This window comes from Hyla sarda, chromosome 7 (genome assembly GCF_029499605.1).
Source record: "Hyla sarda isolate aHylSar1 chromosome 7, aHylSar1.hap1, whole genome shotgun sequence".
Taxonomy (NCBI): domain Eukaryota; kingdom Metazoa; phylum Chordata; class Amphibia; order Anura; family Hylidae; genus Hyla; species Hyla sarda.
Window position 1 is genome coordinate 176,672,240 of NC_079195.1, and position 24,854 is coordinate 176,697,093.

At 44.1% G+C, this 24,854-nt stretch overlaps 1 protein-coding gene across 1 annotated transcript in view; it reads left to right on the forward strand.

Moving 5' to 3' along the window:
• Nucleotides 1–24,535, forward strand: part of BMS1 (BMS1 ribosome biogenesis factor) — a 58,651-nt gene extending 34,116 nt beyond the window's left edge. The window contains exons 11-23 of the mRNA XM_056531398.1: nt 6,856–6,957; nt 12,191–12,351; nt 13,446–13,527; nt 13,686–13,762; nt 14,597–14,788; nt 14,913–15,101; nt 15,250–15,430; nt 18,094–18,152; nt 20,096–20,218; nt 20,817–20,964; nt 21,787–21,962; nt 22,073–22,234; nt 23,919–24,535. Of these exons, the coding sequence (XP_056387373.1) occupies nt 6,856–6,957; nt 12,191–12,351; nt 13,446–13,527; nt 13,686–13,762; nt 14,597–14,788; nt 14,913–15,101; nt 15,250–15,430; nt 18,094–18,152; nt 20,096–20,218; nt 20,817–20,964; nt 21,787–21,962; nt 22,073–22,234; nt 23,919–24,143 (1,877 nt within the window). The 3' untranslated portion in view covers nt 24,144–24,535. The remainder of the gene's footprint in view (nt 1–6,855; nt 6,958–12,190; nt 12,352–13,445; nt 13,528–13,685; nt 13,763–14,596; nt 14,789–14,912; nt 15,102–15,249; nt 15,431–18,093; nt 18,153–20,095; nt 20,219–20,816; nt 20,965–21,786; nt 21,963–22,072; nt 22,235–23,918) is intronic.
• Nucleotides 24,536–24,854: the final 319 nt, after the last annotated feature.

Genomic DNA, 24,854 nt, shown 5'->3' on the forward strand with positions numbered 1-24,854 from the left:
ATCCCTCAGGAGAGCATCTACCACCTCATCAGGAGCAAGCCCAGGCATTGTAGGGAGGTCATACGGGCACGTGGAGGCCACACACACTTCTGAGCCTCATTTTGACTTGTTTTAAGGACATTCCATCAAAGTTAGATCAGCCTGTAGTGTGGTTTTCCACTTTGATTTTGAGTGTGACTCCATATCCAGACCTCCATGGGTTGATACATTTGATTTCCATTGATAATTTTTGTGTGATTTTGTTGTCAGCATATTCAACTGTGTATGTAAAGGCGAAAGTATTTCGTACGAATAGTTCATTCAGATCTAGGATGTGTTATCTTAGTGTTCTCCTAATTTTTTTGAGCAGTGTATAACCTGTAAAAAAAAGGGTGTGGGGGGGGGGGGGGAATAAACGGTTCTTTAATTAAAATATAAAGTATGAAAATTATAAAATGCCCCTTTCTCTATCGGCTCCATTGGGGGACACAGACCTTGGGTGTATGCTGTTGTTGCTAGGAGACTTGACACTAAGGAAACCAAAAAAAAGTCGGCTCCTCCCAGTAGGATATACCTGCCTACAGAGCCTGAGGTAATCAGTTTAAGGTTAGTGTCTGCAGGAGATGGACACTGGTCTGGAGTTCTCCCCAGACCTGGTCTAACTTTTTTCTTTTTCTAGATTAGGGACGTTTAGTTTCTTATTTCCTTTTATTTTCCTGTTTTCAGGTGGACATAGCGTTCACTGTTTCCCCATTTGCAATTGAGGGGGCACAGACATCGTGGATGTACTGTCAACTCCCTCTCGCCGGGGAGTTGACAGTACAGCGCCGGGGGTTGTACCTCATGGGTCCGGGTCCCCCACTTTTCCCTGCGCATCTCGCTTTTTACAGCCCGGCATGATGCAGGTGATTAAAAGCTGACTGAAGACTTCTTCAGAAGACTTCATTAGGTAAGTTCTTCTGACTAAGGTGAGTATTCCCCGCTTCCCCCCTCCTTTTCTTACAGGTTGGGGACTTGCAACTTCTGGAGACCCCCTGTTTTAGTCCCACTCCTCTTTATTATCAGCTAATGTGTGCATTTCTGAGGTGTCTCTGCTCTTCCCCCTCTTACTATCTAGGCAAGGGTTTCCTATTACTTTATTGGGGGGCTGGTGGTCAGTGGTGTAGGACTGTTAGCTCCTCTCTGGACGCCAGTGTTTTAACGTTAGCAGATCTGTATTTTCTTCAGCAGCCGCGGCTGCCGTCTCACTCAATTTACTTTCACTTTCTCGGCAGTAAGCTGCCGGCGGCGCTTTTGCCCGCCCCCTTCCCCCTGCACTCGCATATGTGACGGGGATTGAGAGCGGGCGCCATTTCCACGCCGACATCGTTCCTCTCACGGTGGGGTTCGTGCCCTGTGAGTGCAGAGGCGCAAAATCACTACAGCCAATGGGAACAAGCAGGGGAGCTTTTGGACCAATCGGAGGCGCCCCAGTCTAACCTGGCCCCTCTCTTCTCATTGGTCCTGCTGCCCCTGCTTCTCTCTCTCTCTCACAGCAGCTGCCTGGTAGGGGACACGGACGCTGATGAGACGGTTTTATTTTACTCATGTCCGAGCCCAGAACTGTTCTTCCCTCTAAGCAGGTACCTGGGGCCCTGGTCACCTACTATTCTGGCAAGGGCTGAAATTCTGAAATGCCTGGGTCTGTTGAACCCACCTGTTCCTCCTGCACCACTGCACCTCCTGACCCCCCCGGGTATTCCTACTCAGGATGTTCCCCCAGACCCAGTGGGCTCTGCTGCCCCTCCAATATGGGTGTCTTCTGTCTCTCTGACTTGGCGCAGGTCTCCCGTCCCATGGTGACTGCCTTGAAAGGGTCCTCCTTACACCGTTCCTCGAGAGACTCGCTCTCCCTCACCCTATGTTAAATGCTCTCACAGGCGTAATAGGGGTCATTCCTCTGTCTCCTCTCCGGAGTCTTTGTACAGACGTAGGCGAGTACTCCCCTCATGGGCATATCCCATCTGCTACGTCTTTCCGCAAGCGTCGCTCTTTTAGAAGACGCTCCCCGAGTCGCCATTCTGGGTCCCCTGAATGGCGCACCAGGTCAGTGTCTCCTTCTTCTAAACCTGCCTCCACCCGTTCCCACTTTCCTGGAGAACTAGTTGATGAGGCTTCTGCCTCTGATTCAGAAGACATCACAGACATGACCGACACGGTGAACTCATTGGTTTCGGCCATAAGAGACACCTTTCACCTAGAGGACCCAGGAACTTCGGACGATGTCCCATAAGTTTCCTTTCATCGTGCCCGTCCGGCACCCAAGATGTTCAGCTCCCATGCTGAATTTGAAGCCTTGTTGGAGTCTGCCTGGAGGCATCCTGACAAGAGATTTCAAGAAACAAAGTAGATTCAGGCACGTTATCCCTTTGCTAAGGACCTCATTGCCGGTGGACCTCACCTACTACGGTGGACCCACCAGTTTTCCGCCTATCTAAGACTACTACCCTGCCTTTGCCTGATGCTTAAGGATCCAGCGGACAAAGGGTGGAGACCTTGGCAAAAATTGCCTTGAGGCGGCGGGTTCATCTCTTCTCCCTGCTTTTGCCTCTGCCTGGGTTTCCAAGACCCTTGCAATCTGGGTTCCCGACTCCGTTAGGGCTTTTCTTCTGGAGCTTCCTCGAAAGAACTGGCTGTCTTAATTCTCCTACTTTCTAAAGCGGGAGATTTTCTATGTTCTGCTTCCATGCAGTCGGCCCGCTGTGCTGCTTTTGCCACGGGTAACCTAGTGGTTCTCCGTAGATTCCCGTGGCTCAAAGCCTGGGATGCGGACGCAGCCTCTAAAAAATCTCTCATTGAGCTTCCATTAACTGGATCTAGGCTTTGATGAGATCATCTCGGAAGCCACGGGAGGGAAGAGTTCCTTATTACCTCTAAATAAGGCACGCAGTACTACTTTGCGCTGTAAATCTACCTCCTTTTGGTCCTTTCGGGGTCACAAAGGGGGCCAGGCAGGCGCTCCCTTCTTCAAGTCTCGCCCATCCTGGAAATCGGATAACCGTTCGGGCCGCTTTGCGGCCAAGGCGGGCAGCCGCAAACCCACCTCTGCCTGAAGGGGCGCTCCCACCCGCAGATTTTTCTCGGGTGGGAAGTCGTCTGTTGCTCTTCTGGGATGTCTGGACCACGCTTGTGCAGGACTCCTGGGTCAGAAATGTGGTATCCAACGGTTACCGGATCGAGTTTGCCTCTCTTCCAAAGGATCGTTATTTTCCTTTCCCGAGCCCCACTGTCTCCCTCTCTGGCAAAGGCCTTTCGGGGTGTTCTTCAGTCCCTCCTCTTTCAGGGGGTCATTGTCCCGGTTCTCCCAAGGAATGCTTTCGAGGTTTTTATTCCAACCTCTTTGTAGTTCCCAAGAAAGGGGGCTCAGTACGCCCCATCTTACATCTAAAGCTCCTCAACCGGCATCTCCTCCTGCGTCACTTCCACTTGGAGTCACTCCGTTCGGTTGTGGCGACCATGGATCAGGGGGAGCTTCTTTCCTCAATGGACATCAGGGATGCCTACCTCCATGTTCCGATTTTTCCGGGACACCAACGGTTCTTCCGCTTTGCTGTTCCGGAGGGTCATTTTCAGTTTGTAACTCTCCCCTTCGGCCTGGTCACAGCTCCGAGGGCATTCACCAACTTTCCTTACTTAGAGGACCTTCTGATCAAGGCTCCGTCCAGAGACCAGAATCTAGAGAGTCTCACCCTCACTCTTCAGGCTCTGTCTCGCTTCGGTTGGTTAGTCAATCAGGACAAGTCCGTCCTATCCCCCACTCAGTCCTTGTTTTTTTTTTTTTGGGGACTTCAGTTCGGCACCCAGTCCGCCCGGGTGCACCTCCCGCCAAACGGGTGACCCTTCTGTCGGGGGTTCGTATTCTCAGGAACCCCTCCCCTGTGTTCTTTCGCTTTTGCATGAAAGTCCTGGGTCGGATGGTGGCGGCCATGCAGGCCGTTCCCTTCACTCAGTTTCATTTTCGACCCCTTCAACTCACGATTCTATCCTCAATCACAAGATTGTACTTCCTTGGACATCTCGCCGCTCCCTTCTGTGGTGGCTCCGCTCCCCCTACTACTTCAGGAGCGCTCCTTCCTGCCCCTCCATTGGCTGGAGGTCACGATGGCTGCCATCCTTTCGGGTTGGGAGGGGGGGGGTGTTTTCCGACACTGGACAGTCCAGGGCCTTTGGTCTCCCAGAGAGACACTCTTCCCGATCAACATCTTGGAACTGAGGGCAATCTACCTTTGCCTGTTACATTGGGAGATCCTTCTCCAAGGCTGCCCAGTTCGGGTCCAGTCGGACAACTCTACTGCGGTGGCATACATCAATCGCCAGGGCGGCACTTGCAGCTTGGAGGCGATGGCTGAGGTTTCCAGGATTCTTCTCTGGGCGGAACTTAGGGTTCCGGCCATCTCGGCAATTCACTGCGACCTCTGGGGAACTCCCAGATGTGGACCTCTTTGCATTCCGCCACAACCAGACGGTTCCCCTCTTTGTGTCAAAGTCGCGGGACCCCCGTGCTCTGGCTGCGGACGCGCTGGTGATTCCTTGGTCGAGGTTCGTCCTACCTTATCTGTTCCCTCCTCTTCCCCTCCTTTTCAGGGTCATGAGGAAGCTCAAAGTGGAGGGCATTCCCGCCATTTTCGTGGCTCCAGATTGGCCGCGGAGGGCGTGATACGCTGACGTCGTCCGGCTCCTGGACGACGTTCCACTGCGCCTTCTGCTTCGTCCAGACCTTCTCTCTCAGGGTTCCCTGTGCCACCCCAATTTACTGTCACTGCATTTGATGGCGTGGCGGTTGAGACCACGGTACTAAGGGCCCGTGGCTTCTCAACACAGGTGATTCGCACCATGCTCAGCGCGCAAGCCCTCTTCCGCGAAGATATACCACAGTACCTGGCGGTCTTATTTTCGTTGGTGTGAACCTCAATTTTTTTCTCCAGTGGATTCTCCCTTCCCCAACTCCTTGCATTTTTGCAGTCAGGGTTGGATCAGCAATTAGCTCTCAGCTCTTTAAGGGGGTCAAGTTTCGGCCCTTTCCAATTTGATCCTTGGCGCCCTACAGGGCGCGCCTTTGAACCCCTCAGGGAGGTTTTCCTTCATTTTCTTTCCTGGAAGGTGGCGTTCCTTATGGGAATTATCTCCATCAGACAGGTTTCAGAATTGGCGGCTCTTTCTTGCCGCTCTCCCTTTCTGATTGTCCATCAGGACAAAGTAGTTTTTTCGTTTGGTTCCTTCTTTTTTACCTAAGGTGGTTTCTGCCTTCCACCTTAATGAGGATATCGTCCTCCCGTCCTTTTGTCCCACTGCATCTCATTCCAGGGTGCGTTTACCTCTTAAACTTGATGTGGTATGGGCGGTGCGTACCTACCTCTCTGTTACATCTTCTTTTTTGTTCTTACGGACGGTCTCCGTAAGGGTCTACCTGCTTCGAAGCCGACAATTTCGCGGCGGATCAGGTCTGCCATTTCAGAAGCTTACCGTTGCAGGGGGAAGCCCCCTCCTTCAGGGTTTCAGCTCACTCCACGCGTTCTGTCGGAGCTTCCTGGGCTCTCCATAACAGGGCTTCAGCCTCTGTCTGTAAGGCGGCTACCTGGTCGTTCTTGCACACTTTTACTAGATTCTACCAGGTTCATACCTTTGCATCCGCTGATGCTAGTATGGGCCGTAAGGTGTTGCAGGCGGCGGTGGCCAGCCTGCCCCTTGATTGTTTTCTGTACCCACCCTAGGGACGGCTTTGGTACGTCCCAAGATCTGTGTCCCTCAATGGAGCCGATAGAGAAAAAGGGATTTTTGTCTTACCGTAAAATCCTTTTCTCGGAGGATCCACACAGCTCCCGCCCTTTCTTTGGTGTTCCGGTTTTTGGTTACCTGTCCGAGGGTGTGTTCAGTTAATTTTTTGTTCTGGTTGCCTCGGACTGGTCTTAGTTTCTGCCTCTTGGTCCTCTCCTACTGCTTGGGGACTAAACTGATTACCTCAGGCTCTGTAGGCGGGTATATTCTGCTGGGAGGAAGCGACTTTTTTGGTTTCCTTATTGTCAAGTCTCCTAGCAACAACAGCATACACCCAAGGTCTGTGTCCCCCAATGGATCCTCTGGGAAAAGGATTTTACGGTAAGGCAAAAATCCCTTTTTCCCAAAAAAAGCCACGTATAATCTTTGTAAACACAAATCATATACATACTAGGTATTGCCTTGTTCATAATTATGTGTACTATAAATCTATAAATACAATAAATCACGGTAAACGCTGTAAGGAAAAAAAAACACAGAATTCGAAAATTTTGGTGGAAAATAGTGGAATAATAAAGAACAAAAGGTAGCATGTAACGCAAAAATTATACCAGTAAAAAGTACAGCTTGTCCCGCAAAAAATAAGCCCTCAATGGCCTCGGACAAAAACAAAAAAAGCTATTTGCTCAGAAAAGGAAAAAGAACATAAAAAGCTATATAAAATATAAAATGGGTATCTCAATAATCATACCGACCCACAGAATAAATATAACATCACTTTTTATCTCAGAATCGCTCTGCTCAGAAAAAGCGTTCTAAAGTTATTACAATTTAAAGAGACACATGTCAAATAAAAAAAATAAATAAAAAAAAACTAGTCATTAAGGTAAAAAATGGGTCCATCCATAAACTTTTTTTTCCCATTTTCATAAAATTTTTCTCCAGTTGGTTAGAATATCATTCTGTGGATGTTCTGCTTGAGAAATCTAGATATATAGATTGTGATATATATATATATATATATATATATATATATATATATATATATATATATATATATATATATTATTTATAGTGTCTGTTGTAATGATATTGAAATCTTTACCCTCGATCATTTTCTAGGTGCTTTGAAGTGGAAAGAAGACCTGAAAAAGAGAGCTTCTGAGGCTTTTCTACGACAACAGCAGTCTGTTCCTAATCTCCGAAAACTTGTCTATGGAACAGGTGACGTACTCTGTATGGTCTTCTACTGTAGGCTAATTGAAACAAGCATAAATATGGTATTTCCTATTACTTCAAGCTGCTTTGAATCCTATTTCACCATTTGGAAAAATGACACAGATTAAATTGTTCAAAACAAAAAACAACCCATCTGCATTGCACATCCCCTAGAAGACACATGGTGTACATGTAGGCCCTTACCGTCTGGATATTAACGCACCAGGATGTACATGTACACCCTGGAGGGTTAAATGACTGTAAAGCGAATGCAAGAACTGCGCTCACCTCATAGGTGGTGAGGGACAACCACTAGCGGTAGCCAGAACAGCAGCAGTCATTAACCCCTCACGGTGTCTAAAAGCGTTAATAACAAGTGCCAGTAGCTCATTGGTGCTCATTGCTCCCCACAACATGATGGCGGGGGTCCGATGAGCTAAAATGACAATGGCCGCGAGATGAACACTCCAATGATGCAGCCTGGCTCCACTGTATCTTTAAGGTGCTAACCACGTTGCAATATGCATAGCATTATACCGGTGTTTCCCAACCAGGGTGCCAAAGGCTGTCCGGGCATGCTGGCAGTTTGTAGTTTTGCAACAGCTGGAGGCACCCTGGTTAGGAAACGCCACATTATACAATAAATGCACGTTAATGATTGCATATTATAGTCTTCTCTCGTTTGGCTCCATTGGAGGACACAGGAACCGTGGGTCTGACTCTGAGCTAATCAGTTTTAGCTTTTCTACAGTTCGAGTTTTCTCTCCTTAATTATTTTATTTATGTTGGGGCGATAGGAGCATAGCGCTGCCTGATCCCCCACTTGCAAAGAAGGGGCACAGTACATAAATTATGCACTGTTAACCCCTTCTCGCCACTGACCAGCGCTAAGGATGTGCCCCGGGTCCCCTGCTCGCCCCGCTATGACAGCCTGGTATGATGCAGCGTGGCACTAGGCTGGTTGAAGACTTCGGTGGGTGAGTATGTAAGGAACATTTTTCCCTTGAGGTAAGTACACCTCCACCCTCCATTCCCCTCATCCCCCCGAGTTAATAGGCGGTACTCTTTTAGGGGGGTTTTGGGGTTAAAAACGTAACGGTCCCTGTACCTCTCTTCCTAGCACCTCTCTTGCCTGCGGACATGCCGCACACGAGGTGCCTTCTGTATATTTACGACAATATTCTGTTGCACGGCGTCCCTTCACTGCATATGAGGTTCCTTCAGTATTCTTGAGCACCTCGAGTATTTGCACGGCTGTTTCTGCACTTCGACCGTGGCAGCCTGTACATCTGTCGCACGGCTCTATTCTGGCTCCCCACTGCGACAGTCTCTGCCGGGATTTCTTCTGAACAGTGCATATTCCATGGACAGGGGCTGCGGCCGGCAGGCGGCTGTTAATTTAGCCCGTGGTTTTGGCCCTAGTCTTCCCAGTGGTAGATCCGCCCTTCTGTTTTGCGCGGTCCGGCACTCCTTCTCTTCCTAGGTCTCGGCCAATGCCCTGTCATGTATGCAGGGATCATGTATCTCCTCCACCTTTAACCTGGCTACCTATGGGAGGCTATGAACTCCCCAGGGGGGCCGCTCTCTTGCCTATGATGTCACTGGTCTCACACCGGGACGCTACTGCAGCTAGAGACACTCATCTCTGTTGCGGTCTCTTTCTCGGTGCATGCTGCTGTTTCTGCGGGCTGCTGCTGTTCCTCTCAGCACGGACCTCCTCTGCAAGGGACCTCCACCTCTGCTGGTGACCTCTATCTCTATAAGGGTCTTCCACTGCAAGGAACCTCAACCTCTGCAAGGGACCTCCACCTTCTGTCCCAGCCGTTACAGGAACCTGGGTGAGCTTATTCCTTTCTTCTCTGGATTTGGCTGACTTGTATATTGGGTTCTTTTCCATGTCAGAGTCAGGGACACCTTTCACCTACGGGATGCTGGAACTTCGCACCCAGCTCCAGAAGTTTCTTTCTGCCGTACTCGCCGGACCCAAGGTCTTCAGAGTTTGATGACCTGCTGGAAACTGTCTGGAAGCACCCTGAAAAACCCTTTCAAGGGTCTAAGCGGCTGCGGGCTATGTTTTCATTGCCCAGGACCTGGTCTCCAAATGGACCACCCCGCCTATGGTGGACCCTCCAGTCTCTCGCTTTTCCAAGTCCACTACTCTTCCTCTGGCTGATGCGGCTTCCTTCAAGGACCTCTTGGACAAGCGAATTGAGAATTTAGCAAAATTCGCATTTGAAGCAGTAGGCTCGTCCTTGCTTCCTGTGTTCGCCACAACTTGGGTATCCAAGGACTTGTCAGCCTGGGCCTCCCAACTTCGCCAAGGCGTTTTATCCGGAGCTCTTCCAGATGATCTGGCTGACCTAGCCCCCCAGAACTCCAACACTGGTGATTATCTATGCTCTGCGTCTCTGGAGTCCACACACTGTCCGGCCTTTGCTTCTGACAACTTGGTGGCTATCCACCGCTCTGTGGTTGAAGGCCTGGAATGCCGACATGGCCTCCAAGAAATCGCTCACTGAGATGCCTTTCACTGGCTGCCACCTTTTTGGCAAACGCTTGGACGAAATAATCTCTGAGGCTACAGGCGGTTAGAGCTCTCTGCTCCCTCAGAATAAGGTGTGTTGCACCGATTCTCGCCACAAGTCCTCTTCGTTTCGTCCCATTCGGTCCTTTGCCTCAGGCTGCCAAGACAACCCAGTATCTTCGCAGTCTCTGAAGGCTCCTACCTTCAAAACACGCCCCTCCTTGAAGCAGAATGGCCATTCTGGATGCTTCTTCGCAATGCCAGGTACATTCAAACCTACCTCCTCCTGAAGGGGCACGCCCACCCGAGCCTTCCTCTCGGGTGGGTGGTCACCTGTCCCTCTTTCGGGACATTTGGTTGGCACAGGTCCAGGATTCCTGGATTCGGGACGTTGTTTCCTACAGTTACCAAATCGAGTTTGGTTCTTTTCTCCGGGATTGTTTTTTCCAGTCCTGTCCTCCCCGCTCTCTGGCCCTGGCTGCGCCATTTCAGTCTGCGCTCCACGCCCTCCTTGCGCAGGGGTTTATTGTGCCAGTTCCGCCCCAGGAACGTTTTTTTTTTTTTTGGCGTCTATTCATATATGTTCGTTGTTTGTCTCTATCTGAAGCTCCTCAATCCGCACTTGCGCCTGCAGCACTTCCGAATGGAATCTCTCCGTTCTGTTGTTGAGTCCATAGACCAGGGAAAATTCCTGTCTAATAGAGGACGTGCACTATTAACCCTTTAGATGCGGCGATCAAAGTTCATCGCTGAGTCTAAAGTAAAAAAAAAAAGCATTCCAGTGAAACCGCGGTGTCTGAGATCCAGGCTTGAGCAATCGACCGCCAATAACACTGATCAATTGATCAGTGCCTGCAATCTGCATGTTATTGCTACAACATTGCAAAAAAAAGTGTAAAAAAAAAAGTTAAGAAATGTGATTTAACCTCTTCCCTAATAAAAGTTTGAATTATCCCCCTTTTCCCATTTAAAAAAAAAGTAAATAAAAAAAATATATAAACATGTGGTATTGTCACATGCGTAAATGTCTGAACTATAAAAATATATATTTAATTAAACCGCATGGTCAGTGGCGTACACGTTAAAAAAAAAAAAAAAAAAAAAAAAAAATTTCAAAAGTCCAAAATAGCGTATTTTTGGTTACTTTTTATACCATAAAAAAATGAATAAAAAACGATCTAAAAGTCAAATCAAAACAAAAATGGTACTGATAAAAACTTCAGATCACGGTGAAATAAAATGGCCCCTCATACATGCCCGTATGCAGAGAAATAAGTTATAGGGGTCAGAAGATGACATTTTTAAACATATAAATTTTCCTGCTTGTAGTTATAATTTTTTCCAGAAGTACGACAAAATCAAACCTATATAAGTAGGGTATCATTTTAATCATATGGACCTACAGAATAAAGATGGTGTCATTTTTACCGAAAAATGTACTGCGTAGAAACGGAAGCACCCAAAAGTTAGAAAATTGTGTTTTTTTGTTAAATTGTCGCACAATGATTTTTTTTTTTTTTTTGGGTTTTGCCGTAGATTTTTGGTAAAATGACTGATGTCATTACAAAGTTGAATTGGTGGTGCAAAAAATAAGCCATAATCTGGATTTTTAGGTGGAAAATTGAAAGGGTTATGATTTTTAAAAGGTAAGGAGGGAAAAACGGAAATGCAACAACTGAAAAACTCTATGGCCGGCATTTATCATTGTAGTGTAAGTGAAGCATTTTTCTACACCTTTTTTGTGTGCTGGTAATGTGTAGGATCACCAAATGTATTAAATGGTCACAGAGCATTTGATATACTTTGTGCATGTCACATTTTCTGAAATTTCTCTCTTCACATACACCAAAAAGCTAAGCCAAGTCTGGGCTGGTGTAATTTTAGAGACTTTTCAGTGGCTTTGCGCCTTTTTTGCACCTTTTCACAAAAAGGCGCAGTTCATAAAACCCTTCCATATCATGTGTATTGCCAAAATCAGTGGATTGCAACTCAAAATCAGCAGAAATGTGTAAACTAAAAGGTGCAAATAAACCCTGCTTTCGCCTTTTTTGCGCCTTTTGTAGACACACAAAAAGTCTAAAGACAATGATAAATTTCGGCCTATTTCCTTAAGCGCTTAAGCTTTTATCACCAAAACTGCTTGTGATGTCAAACTACTTCTATTGGGTATTTATAAAGAAATTATTTGTCAAGCTTACTTATTACCTTGAGTATTTTGTTTCTTGTTGCATTGTTTTCCAAACGTAATGTATATTTCAAGATTATCAGATTTTGTACTGGATTTTTTTTATTCATTTCTTTCTGTGTAGCTTTTAATGGGGTATTCTGGCTTCTAAAAATTATCTCTTGTGCTCGGGCTGCCAATAAATAGAATAAAAAACAAAACAAAAACATACATACTTACCTTGTATCCCCTGCGGTGTCTTCCAGTTCTCTACTGACAGTTTCAGCTGCTTCTTCCAAGACAAACTCGTCTTGGCAGTGCCAGGCCACTCAGCCAGTCACTGACTGAGGAGGGACACTGTTTCATCTGGTGATTGGCTGAGCAGCCATTCACTGTCAAGAAGAGTCCATCTTGACAGTAGCAGCCGGAACTTTCAGCAGGGAACGCCTAAGGGAGCGAGGTAGGTAAGCATGAGTTTTTTTTTTTTTTTTTGGTTGGTTACCCCAGCAAAATATATCATTTTAAGTTGCATTGTTTTATATGTCTCACAGTGGTTGGGAACGAGGAAGAAGGAGATGATGATGATAATGAAGGAGAACTCGGAGGCCTGTTCCACGTCAGTCGTCCAGATAAAGAATCTAAGAGAGTGACAAATGCTCTAGACTGTTCAAAGTTTATGGTTGAAAATCCTCAAGATTGGGAAGACGATGAGGTATTGTACAAATCCACCACTCTAAACTTAGTACTTCAATTCTCACAGTGAAAAGGAACATTGTGATGGAGAAACTTTCCTTCCCTAATGGACCTTTTAATGTTGCTGTACTTGTAATGGCTGCCTGGGACAGAATGTTTTATGACCCTGTAATTGTTTCGCTCTCTAGTTATCAGAAGCCTTTCTGTTCTATGCCGATGAGATGCACATTTCTCTCAGCAGAAGTATAGTGGAAGTAACTTGAAATCCTGTTTGAAAGATTGTAGTTATTATAAATTGATGATGCTATTGAGGTACCCTCAATAGTATCATCAATTTATAATAACTACAATCTTTCAAACAGCATTTCATGTATGTATATGAGAGAGAGAATGGTTCCATACTAGGGATCGACCGGATTTGTCGGTGATATGGGCCGATATTCATGATTTTGGACATTATCGGTATCGGCAATTACCTTGCCGATAATGCCCTGCCCCGCCTCCCCAGCCAGAGACCGCAGCTGCCCCATTGCCTCCCCCATCCCCGGTTTTATAATTACCTGTTCCCGGTGTCCGCGCTACTTCTGACTCCTGCGACATCCTGCGCTATTGCTGTGCTCTGCACAGCGCAATGACGAGTGACGTCCTCAACACGACGTCACCGTCAGTGCGCACAGTGACGGCTCAGGACGCCGCCGGAGCCAGAAGTAGCGTGGACCTCGGGAACAGGTAATTATAAAACCGGGGATGGGGTAGGCAATGGGGCAGCAGCAGTGGTGGTTGAAATAGGGAGGATCCCAGGACAGGCAGGGGGGAGGGAAGCGGACGGCGGCGGCGGTCTCTAGCCCCGCAAAAGCCACTGCAGTTCATTTATTTAAAGCGCCCGCTTTAAATCATTGATCTGCAGCGGCTTCTGGGGGGGTGGGGGGAAATAGCTGATAACTTGTTATCGGCTATCGGCCTGAAAGGTCACAGATTATTGGTATCGGCCCTAAAAAATCAATATCGGTCGATTCCTATTCCATACTGACCGTCTTACAGTAACATTGCCTGCTAGTTATCATTAAACATATTATGGTTTGTTTTGTGCTTACAGTGTTTACCTTTTTGTAGGTTATGGACTACATTCGTGATTGCTTTGTCACTGGAAAGTGGGAAGCGGACAAAGATGCAGAAAAGCTGTTACAAGAAGATGGTAAAATATAATAAAATATAATATATTAATATAATAAAAAATCTTTTATTCAGTTTAAGAACTGTTCATCTAACAGCTTAGATCTTGTCATGTGATCAGTTAAGTTACTTGTGATATGAGCTTGTGAAGTTCATTATTGGGTATTCATGTATTCTTAGAGGAGCTTTATGGTGACTTTGAAGATCTAGAGACAGGGGAGGTGCACCAGGGCAAGCCGGAGAACCGGAAAGAGAAGGTAATGGATATTTTAACATTTTTATTGCTGTTATTGAATGAATAACTATTTCACTGTTCTTACTTAAATACATTATCCAATATTTGATGGATTATCCAAAACTAATGGCCCATCATCAAGATAGGACATGAATATCAGAAGAGCTGGATCCAACACCTAGAACCTCCTGCCAGTCAGCTGTGTAGAGGCCTGTCCCTTGTGCAACATCTATGTTTACTGCCGCTCGTTCTGCAATTGACATACATTTGATGAAAGGAAATTCAGCGTTGTGCCATTAAAGTGAATGGACCAATGCTGCAGCTCCTTTCACAGCTGCTACTAGGTGCAGCAATTGCTGGATGATCAGCAGTAAACATTGGCCCTGGTGAACTAGTCTATGAGATGCCAGGATTGATCTGATAAGTGATTGTCATCTGTTAGTTCAAAGGAAGTAGGCTGACCCAGATCAAATTAACACATTGACATATTAAAGGAGTAGTCCAGTACAGGAGATTGTGGGGGTCCCCGCGATCTGAACCTTTAGGATAGGGGATAAGTTTTCCTGTACTGGAGAACTCCTTTAAACACAGTGATTTTCTGTGGGTCAGGCTGGTGATCACATGGTCCAGTTAAAATAATAAAACACATGGATGCAGCTTTGCTTACATGAAACATATAGCACAGTTGGAATAGTTATAGTGAGTGTTCAAGATATTAAGAAAAAAAAACAACCTGAAATTTACTGGGTTTCCTGTCCCTGGGTGCGGGGCCCTTTCTCCGATGCGGTCATGGTTCAAGGAAACACAAATATCGGTAAATATAGTTACTGATTTTCTTAATACATTGTATTTACAGTCTGAAGGGGAGGATGAGGATGGAAATGAAAACAAAGCAGATGAAGCTGCCCCAGAAGAGGAAGAAGTGACAAAGAAGCGTCTAGAGAAGAAGAAGAATCTTAAGGAACGCTTTGATAATGAGTATGATGATGGCGATCCTGAGGCCACATATTTTGATGACTTAAAAGGAGAGATGCAGAAACAAGCAGAGGTTAGTGTTCATTAAAAAAAACATGTTATAATTCTGCTCGTCTTGTGTGAAACCAAGGTGCACATAGCATGGAGCTGGGCTTGCACTGTCCCAACAGTTCATTCATTTACTGAATTCCTTTTAGCTTAATCGTGCAGAATTTGAAGACCAAGATGATGAGATCCGCGTGCAGTATGAAGGCTTTAGGCCCGGCATGTACCTACGAATTGAGATTGAAAATGTGCCCTGTGAGTTTGTGATCAACTTTGATCCTCACTACCCAATGATCCTTGGTGGACTTGGCAACAGCGAGGGAAATGTTGGCTACATCCAGGTAAATGCATCTGGTAATAATATGCTGACCTAGTAAAGAAGGCTCTAGACTTGTTCTTGGAAGTGTAGCATATGATGGATCTACCTGCCCAGGAAATAGAGAAAAGCCCTAGATTACCTTTTAAATGTATTTTTTAATCTCATTTAAGATGCGACTAAAGAAGCACCGTTGGCATAAGCGGATATTAAAGACGCGAGACCCCTTGATTTTTTCATTGGGCTGGAGACGATTCCAGACTATGCCACTTTATTATATTGAGGATCATAATGGACGTCACCGGCTTCTTAAGTATACCCCTGAGCACATGCACTGTGGTGCCACTATTTGGGGTGAGTATGTACATTTTTATCTACAGTGCCAAAAAACTAGGTTGACTTGAAGTGTAGCTTCAGATGTTTGGCAAGCCAGCTTCTCTGCCTGAGCTTCCTAGGATGGAATAGAGTCATGAAAACACAGTAAAAAAAAAAAAAATACAAAAATAAACTTTTCTAAGGCCAATTTCCAACAGCAGTATTTGGGTTAGTATTTTTCACCAGAATGTGTGAGCCAAAATTAGAAGTGGTTCTAACACACAGAAGTGAAAATCTTTACATTATAGTTTCTCTATATGTAGGGTCCCTTGTTTTGGCTTATAAATATTTATGGACAAAATGCAGAAATGCCAGTGGTAAATAATGAATTCTTGATTCAGATCCTGATAAAAACTGCAGAATATGCGGGGCAGCCATTAAAACATCAAGAGAAAGACAGCGTGGGCACGTTTTGTGTATAACCCCTCGTCTATGCACAGCAACTCTCAGGTATAGTCAGGCATATATAGGGATTCGAATGTGCAAGGGTGAAGTCCTAGGATACAATCCCAGAAATTAACCCCTGCTCTCCAACCTCAAAGTAACTTGTACACAATGAAAATATTGATAATTCTCTGACATAATAATACCTAAAGCACATACATATAAGGTAATGGATAAAAATACACATTATCATGGATAAACGGTGCTACATAATGATCGAATAGAGTCGAGAAATTACTCAAGAAAAATGTATATGCAGAGACATAGAACACTGTATAATGTGGCCTGAGGACTAATCTGAATGGCAAAGCAAAACAAAAAAACTCTTAAACCAGAAATGCTCACATGTTAATGCAATATGAGATCAGCCCTAAGATTCAAACCATGCGGTTGTGTAGTATGCAAGTTGTAAATCCAAAAGACTTCTCTGTTACGTAAAAGTGTGACACGGTCACCTCCACGTGCAGGTCTTCGAACCAATCACGAACATCACGAAAGTGCCAAGAGGCACCCGATATTTTTTTTTTCTTGAATGCGTTTCTTTAATGAATGAATTGTACTTCCTATGTAAGAGGACTGACAGGTGTCACAACAAATACTGTAGACAACATATGTGGACTTAAAATTAATGAAAGCACGAATAGGAAAACATATCAGTGCTTTGATCCATGACAACTTGAGTTTGATATATATACTTGCAGACCACACATCTTGGGGAACCACATTTGTGGAAACCCCTAATGTGGAGCCAAGTAGACTTTGCCGTATTATCCGAGACAAAAGCACTAGGAGACAAAATTTTACCTAAAGTAGGAGCGCGGCAAGATGAAAACCTACAAACACTGCTTGGGAATTTAGCCAAAATTGTATCTTGCAAAAGTATGGGTAAGTACTTCCTAACAATCTTAACTATTTCTTCGTACTCGACACTAAAAGTAGTGACAAACGTGATCTTACTTTCTTCAGAATATTTATCCTCAATAGATTTTTTTTTTTCTGTCCTTAGATAATGCTCTGTTGATCAAGCGGGAAGAATATCCCGTGTAGAAGGCGCTCAGTGACCACAGCCAATTTCCCCCGAAAAAGCTCTGCAGAGGAGCAATTTAATTTTGTACGTGTGAATTCACCCACCGGCACTGCAGAAATAGTGTGTCTAGGATGACACGATTCTGCTCTTAAAAGGGAATTAATGAAACGCATTCAAGAGCACATATGTGCGATTGAAAAATCCACACCATGTGAACATTCACGGTAGGGACATATCGTCTTTTACTTTTTATGGTATAGAATTGGTTCGAAGACCTACATGTGGAGGTGACTGTGTCAGACTTTTACGTAACAGAAGTCTTTTGGATTTACAACTTGCATACTACACAACCATATGGTTTGAATCTTAGGACTGATCTCATATTGCATTTCTGATCATTTGAGCGTTTCTGGTTTGAGGTTTTTTGGTTTTTGTTTTGGCCATTCAGATTAGTTCTCAGGCCACATTATACAGTGTTCTATGTCTCTGCATATACATTTTTCTTGATTAATTTCTCGACACTATTCGATCATTATGTAGCACCGTTTTTCCATGATAATGTGTATTTTTATCCATTACCTTATAAGTTTGCACTTTACGTATTATTATGAGTATTATTAATATTTTTATTGTGTACAGGTTACTTCGAGGTTGGAGAGCAGGGGTTAATTTCTGGGATTGTATCCTAGGACTTCGCCCTTGCACATTCAAATCCCTATATATGCCTGACTATACCTGAGAGTTGGTGAGCATAGACGAAGGGTTATACCTGAAACGCGTCCATGCTGTCTTTCTATTTTAATGGCGGTCCCTCGTATCCTGTGTTTTTTAAGAATTCATCATTTACCACTGACATTTCTGCATTTTGTCCATTTTCCTTTGGAGTCAAGCCGTGTTGGGGATCGAGTGAGCGGACCTCCTTCCTTTGATTACAAATATTTATGTAAAATGACAACCAAATTTTGCCTTGTGAAAGTGGCCTATCTAGATGCTTGATTCTGCAACATTACCAAAATCGCAAAACTGTCCAGTCATAACGAAATGAGTAGGAGTTGGAACAGAGAAAATAAAACAAAATGTAGTGACAGTATTTTACAAAGAGGATGCATTTTACATTTGCTGCCTACAGGTTTATAAAGAGAGTCACATTTATTTTTACTTTCCCGTATAGGGCCCATAACTCCTCAGGGAACTGGTTTCCTGGCTGTTCAGTCTGTTAGCAGCACCACAGTAAGTAGATGTGTTTCTGTAGATGCTCCATAATGAAGATATACGGCATAACAGTGAAAACCTTAAAATTAAAAATGATTCACATTTTTTACTATCCCTAATGCATCAGAATTCTGGCTCCACGTGTGCCAGAATTGTGGTTCACAGTAATTGACACCTTTTATTAATATGCTCTGTGCAGCCAAAACAACAGGAAACACCGGGATGTGGAAAGGGAATGTGGCCTATAATGACTTTTGATGCAAAATTTTGACGCATCGCCTTTGCCTGAAGTAGGCCAGCTAATAATTGGTGTACATTAAATGTGATTGTGTAAACCTAGATTACAGTCTACAGATGCACCAGAATTATCATTCAGCATGAGCCACTGTGTCTTACCAGATTGTGTGAGTTATGTCTGTTTGCATTGTTTAAGATTTAGACAGTTTCAGTAAATTCCTTCCAGTTAAGTTTAGCTGCTGCCACTTCCAACAGACTCTAAGTTGATCTGTATAACCACTTGCTGATGGTCCATAGACTATAAATGTCCTAGTTTTTCAGGATAGTCTATGGACATGTGATATGTGCCTGGTCAGCAAATGGTTAAACCCTGAATGTATCACTGTCAGTCACAAAATTGGAGTGATTTGGACACAGCAACCAATCCCAGCTGTAACAGATTGATAATACTGAACCTCCATGCTTGTGTGGGTTCTTTGTTTTTTGTTTTTTCACCTTTCTAGGCGAAAAACAGGTACAACATTGTCTCCCTCATTTCCCCAAAACAATGTGGAACAGGGCAGATTAGCTTCTGTTACCGTGCTAGCCATGGGGTCACTTGTGGTTCCTGACTGTCTAATTCCCAGCCCCCTACTTATTTCACTACCTGTTCATCTAATGGGCATCCATCCTCTGACCTTTTTTGGTAGAATTTCCCACCTGGCCCTCACTATTTTTGCCTGTGTGATTAGGTTATGAAAGAGTCTTAAACTCAACATTTTGTTTTTCTTTTGTCTTCTCCCTTTGGTGGAAGGTAACCTTTTTTTGTAGCTGTCTCCTCCATCAGATGTGTATCTGAATTGGTTACTCTCTCGCATATCTCCCATACACCAGAATAAGAAAGTCACTTGTCCAGTTCTTTCCATCCTAACAAAAGGTGCTGTATCTAAATGAAGACTTGCACCCATCATTTTGTTCCTTGCGTTACCATCTTAGGGTATGCTTTTTGGATTGGTTGAAGTTGTTTTGTTTTACCTGTCTCAATCATCCTGCTTCCACCTATACAATTTGTTTCCTCATTTCGAACAGTACTCACAAGGTGTTTAAGACAGTCACTTAGTGGACCAGACCTGTCATTGATGAGAAATATTGTGGCAGCAGTAAGGCATGTGTGTTCTGATCCATGATTCACTCAATCAGACCTGTAGATGTGTAAGGCTGCTACCTGGTCTTCGCGCTACAAAATTCTACAAGGTGCCGGTTCTCTGTTTCAAGATCTAAGTATAAGTGGACTAGACACACACTTATGTAGGAGCAGCTATTATTTTTGGCATAGTGCCTGCCTGCTAGCGGCAGCAGCCTTTACCCAGGATCTTCTGTGTCTCCCAATGAACACTGTGAGAATTTTTTTTTTTTTTAGTACAAAAAAAAAGCTGAAATACCCAAACTTTATTCTTTTAGGATGGTTTTAGGAGTTCTCGTGGTTTGCTTCCTCCTTAATCTGTGTCTTCATTGACTTGTGTTATGCTCCTCCATGAATATAATGGTGCCGCCTCTACTGGTTGTTTGACATAAGCAGGAGGATAGCTCACTGTCATTGTGTCATTCTGGAGAAAGCAGAAAGAAAACAAGAAAAGTCTGTAGCAATTTTCAAATATGAGGTTTTGCTGATGGAACTGGTCATTAATGCATCTATCACAAAAAGATGTGTTTATTACTAAAACTTTCTTATTGCTCTTTTATAGGCAGATTTTCGCATTGCTGCTACTGGTGTTGTGCTGGATCTGGACAAATCTATCACAGTGGTGAAAAAGTTAAAACTGATAGGTTACCCCTGCAAAATCTACAAGAATACAGCCTTTATTAAGGTACATCCCTGAATCTTTATGTTCTATTATTATTCATTTTTATTTTATTTATCATTAATGCATTCCCACATTGGTGACAAGGGAATTTTAGTGCTCTTGCTGCTGTTATTGAGCCCCTGAGGAACACTGGTATTTACACAAGGGACAGCTTCCCTGGGCTTTATGGGTGGTCAGAGATAGGAAGGAAGCCTTAATTTATCTTTTAAGTCTTTTAAGGGCAGTGTGGATCCTCTTCTGAGCACAGACTGGCTCAGTTTAAAGATACAGAGCCCATAATTTCTTAGGCACTCTTTCTCATGTACATAGCACATACAAAGCCTCCCCTTTACTTGTGTTTTGTCCTGATCTAGCTGCTGCTAAATACAGATTTCCCCAAACAGGCAGTGGGCAGCAGATTGCAAAGAAGGGAGACACCTAGACAAGATTTAATAGCTGTTTTTTTATTAAGGGGTTGTTTTTGGTTAATTTAAGTGATTTACAATGTTGTATGAAACGATAGTGACCAAAGGAAGTAAACTTCAGTGACACATGATCTTTCAGTTTACTTCCCATGTACTTATGCCTGTTGCTTTTTACACTTCTGTTAATATGTTTTCAGGGGATGTTTACTACGGTCTTGGAAGTGGCCAAATTTGAAGGAGCATCAGTGCGAACAGTAAGCGGCATCCGTGGGCAGATCAAGAAAGCCTTACGAACACCTGAAGGGGGATTTAGGGCAACGTTTGAAGACAAAATTCTAATGAGTGGTGAGTGAAAACACCTTCAGAGATGAGCATTCTTTGCACTCAAAAGCTATCTTCATGCATTTAGGCATATAACATTCTAATATGGAGCAGTAATAGGGCACTCATAGGATGCTATAGATGTCCATATACATCTGACTACTCCTGGATAGAATTATATATATTTTTTCAGACTTGCCCAGAATTTTTAAACAAACAAACTGGGCTTATGTAAGGTCACTTCCTCAGTACCTGACTATTCCCTGTTTTGGCCAATGACTGGCTGAGTAGCATTATGATGTACTGGGCCTCAGCACCAGGAAGAAGACTGGGACTCAATACATCACACTGCCGCTCAGCCTATCACCGGTCAAGGCAGGACATTGCTGCAGACAGCGATCTGCTCACCTGCAGTGTGACAAGTTGACCACAAGAAGCAGGAAGAGGATCCCTGCGGTGGACTGGAGCGTGATACCAGAGGCACCAGGGGAGCCATGGTAAATGAGTCCAATTTGTTCTTTTTAGTACTAGCATTCTGGGCAAGTTATAAAATATACTTTTATCCCATAGTACCCCTTTGATACTGAATCCAAAACTTTATTATGGAGTTTTACATCTTCTACATGCTAGATTATAATTTTGCAGCATATATCTCCAAACCCCAGCACCATACGGCCTTTGTAGTCGAAACTTTGGTGAACCTTTTGTCTAGTATCAGGAAATTGCATTACCACCATTATATTCTCAGGAAGATAATATTCCCTTCTCTTGTTTACATTCAGTCTATAAACAAGTTGTGATCCATTGATGCTTACACTGCATGTTTTCCTGCTCTTCCTTTTATAGATATTGTGTTTTTGCGCACCTGGTACCCGGTTACTGTTCCCAACTTTTATAATCCTGTGACCTCATTATTAAAACCTGTGGGTCAAAAAGAGACATGGACTGGTTTGAAAACTGTTGGTCAATTGAGACATGAGCTTGGCATCACACAGAAGAAACGGAAAGATTCCCGCTACAAGGTACTGTAGAAATACCAAGGGAGGTGTCCTGCAAACTGCATTGATTTGTGGTCTGGGTTACTAATAACATTTGTTTTCTATGTAAACATACATATGATTTTTCCCTACAGCCCATTGTGAGGCAAGAAAGACACTTCAATCAGCTCCATATTCCCAAAGCTCTGCAGAAAGCACTGCCATTTAAGAGCAAGCCCAAGAAGATGGAGAAGAAGGCTAAAGTGACCAGGGACAAGGTGCGACCTGCGGTTATCCGGGAACCTCATGAAAGAAAGGTGAGTGCGGCTAATTTTTTTCTAAAAATATTTTTTTTTTCCTCTGAATGCTCTTAAAGAAACACTAAATAGGAAATACCCAAAATATATAATATAATATAAAAAAACAGCCTCACATAATGTTTCCTCTGCTCCTGTTCTGTCTCATATTGCAATAAAAACAGAGAAATACTCTGCGTCTGTGTAGACAATTTTATTTCTCCCTCTCTTAATCTTGTCCCTTGCTGTAAGACAGCTGGCTTTGTAAGGAGCCGTCCACTACTGCTCCCCTCTTTAGTAGGGGAGGATATTAAACCATCCCCTTAGCTAAGCCTCAACCTTTTGTAGAGAGATTAAAGGGGTATTCCAGTAAAAAAAAAAAAAATTCAACTGGCTCCTTAAAGTTACAGATTTGTCAATTACTTCTATTAAAAAAAATCTTAATCCTTCCAGTACTTATCAGCTGCTGAGGTTGAGTTGTTTTCTGTCTGACAACAGTGCTCTCTGCTGACACCAGTTCCTGATACAGACAGAGGTGTCAGCAAAGAGCACTGTGGTCAGACAGAAAAGAACAACTCAACTTCAGCAGCTTGATAAGTACTGGAAGGATTAAGATTCTTTAATAGAAGTGATTTACAAATCTGCTTAACTTTCTGGAGCCAGTTTATATGAAAAAAATAGTTTTCACTGGAATACCCCTTTAAAGAGGTACTCAGGTTATACAAACTTACCACTGGCCACAGGAGACAGGCCCCGTTTTGGAGTTCGTGGGGGTCCCATCACTTGGACCCCCCCCCAAAGTTGGAAACTTTTTCCCTATGCTGTGGATAGGGGATAAGTTATGCAAAACATATGTACCCATCTAAAGGGGTTGTCTGCTATTATTTTCAACAGTTCTCTCTATTTTTGGAGCAATGCCCACTTCTCTCTTCTGTCTTAAACATGGCTCCAGATGGAGGAACACCTCTATCCGTCCTCTCTCATGAAACACTCTGTACCTGCACTAGTTTCTTGAGTACTAGGGACTGTGTCAATCTGTGTTTGCACAGACTCTGGAAGCAGTATGGTTGCAGTGTGTTTCAATGGGGAGGTTGATGGAAATGTCTTTTAACCCTCTCAATCTTTGGCTATTTTTGGAAAGGCTATTCTAGATGTGCAGTTAAGACAGAAGGCTATTCTAACAAAAGGCGTGGCTTCACAAATAGGGAAAACTGCACAGAACCTCTAAAAAGTGTATGTTAGGCTGGGTCCACACTACGTTTTGTCCCATACGGGAGCGCATACGGCAGGGGGGAGCTAAAAGCTCGCGCTCCCGTATGTGACCGTATGCGCTCCCGTATGCCATTCACTTCAATGAGCCGACCGGAGTGAAACGTTCGGTCCGGTCGGCTCATTTTTGCGCCGTATGCGCTTTTACAACCGGACCTAAAACTGTGGTCAACCACGGTTTTAGGTCCGGTTGTAAAAGCGCATACGGCGCAAAAATGAGCCGACCGGACCGAACGTTTCACTCCGGTCGGCTCATTGAAGTGAATGGCATACGGGAGCGCATACGGTCACATACGGGAGCGCGAGCTTTTAGCTCCCTCCTGCCGTATGCGCTCCCGTATGGGACAAAACGTAGTGTGGACCCAGCCTTAGGAAGTTTCATGTATTCACTATGTTGGGACAATGGATAACAAACATAACTCTTTGTGCTGCACAGATAATTTCCCTTCTCAATGCTCTGGGCACCGTTAATAATTATAAGAAACAAAAGGCCAAGACAAAGCAAAGACAACAGAGGAAGGAGTTTCTGCAGCATAAGACAAAGGAAGAAGAAGATATGCTGAAGAGGCAGAAAGAGGCCAGGAAAAAACTCTTCCGAACCATCGGACAAAAAGAGAAAAAGAAACAAAAGTCCAGTCTCAGGGGCACAGAGCCAAACTAAAAACATTGCTCTCGGGAGGTGTACAGATCTATGTAAATATGCCAGACGACTTCTTGGATATTTTAGACAACTCTTCAAAGTCTTTAATGCTTGGTATCATCCTAAACCAAATGTTTATTTAACTTTTTTATTATTATTATAGAATTTTTAAATATATTTGGGAACAGAATGTATATAATAAAATCAAACACTTGGCCCTGGAAAGACTTTGAAGTTATGCTTGACCCACTGTAGCTTGGAATTTCAGGAAATTCAAAGTAACATAACTTGTAAAGGCCTATGGATCGACGTGTACAGGCCGGAGGGAAGAACTGTCTTAACCCCTGTATTCCTGTTTCTCTGTTCTGCTATTAAAACCATTGAATAAAGATGTGATTTGTGATTCAGTTTTTGCATTGTATACTTCCTGGGCTATCCTCGTTTAAGTCAACGGAGCCAATGATATTAACCCATAGTTTGTTACTTAAAGGAGTTAAGCCAGTGATTTTCATATTTTTCCATTCTGCCCAGGCTGCACAATAAAAAGTAAAACAACAAACCTTAATTTTCCTTCTGCTGCTCCCCTGGTGCCGTCAATAACAGTCTCCTGTTTTCCAGCCCCAGTCATCTTCTGCATTCTGGGGCCCAACATGTCACACTATTCTGAGCTTATCGCCAGCCGCAGCGATGTCTCGCCTGCATCGGTGGTACGCTAAGTGGCAGTGTCATGTA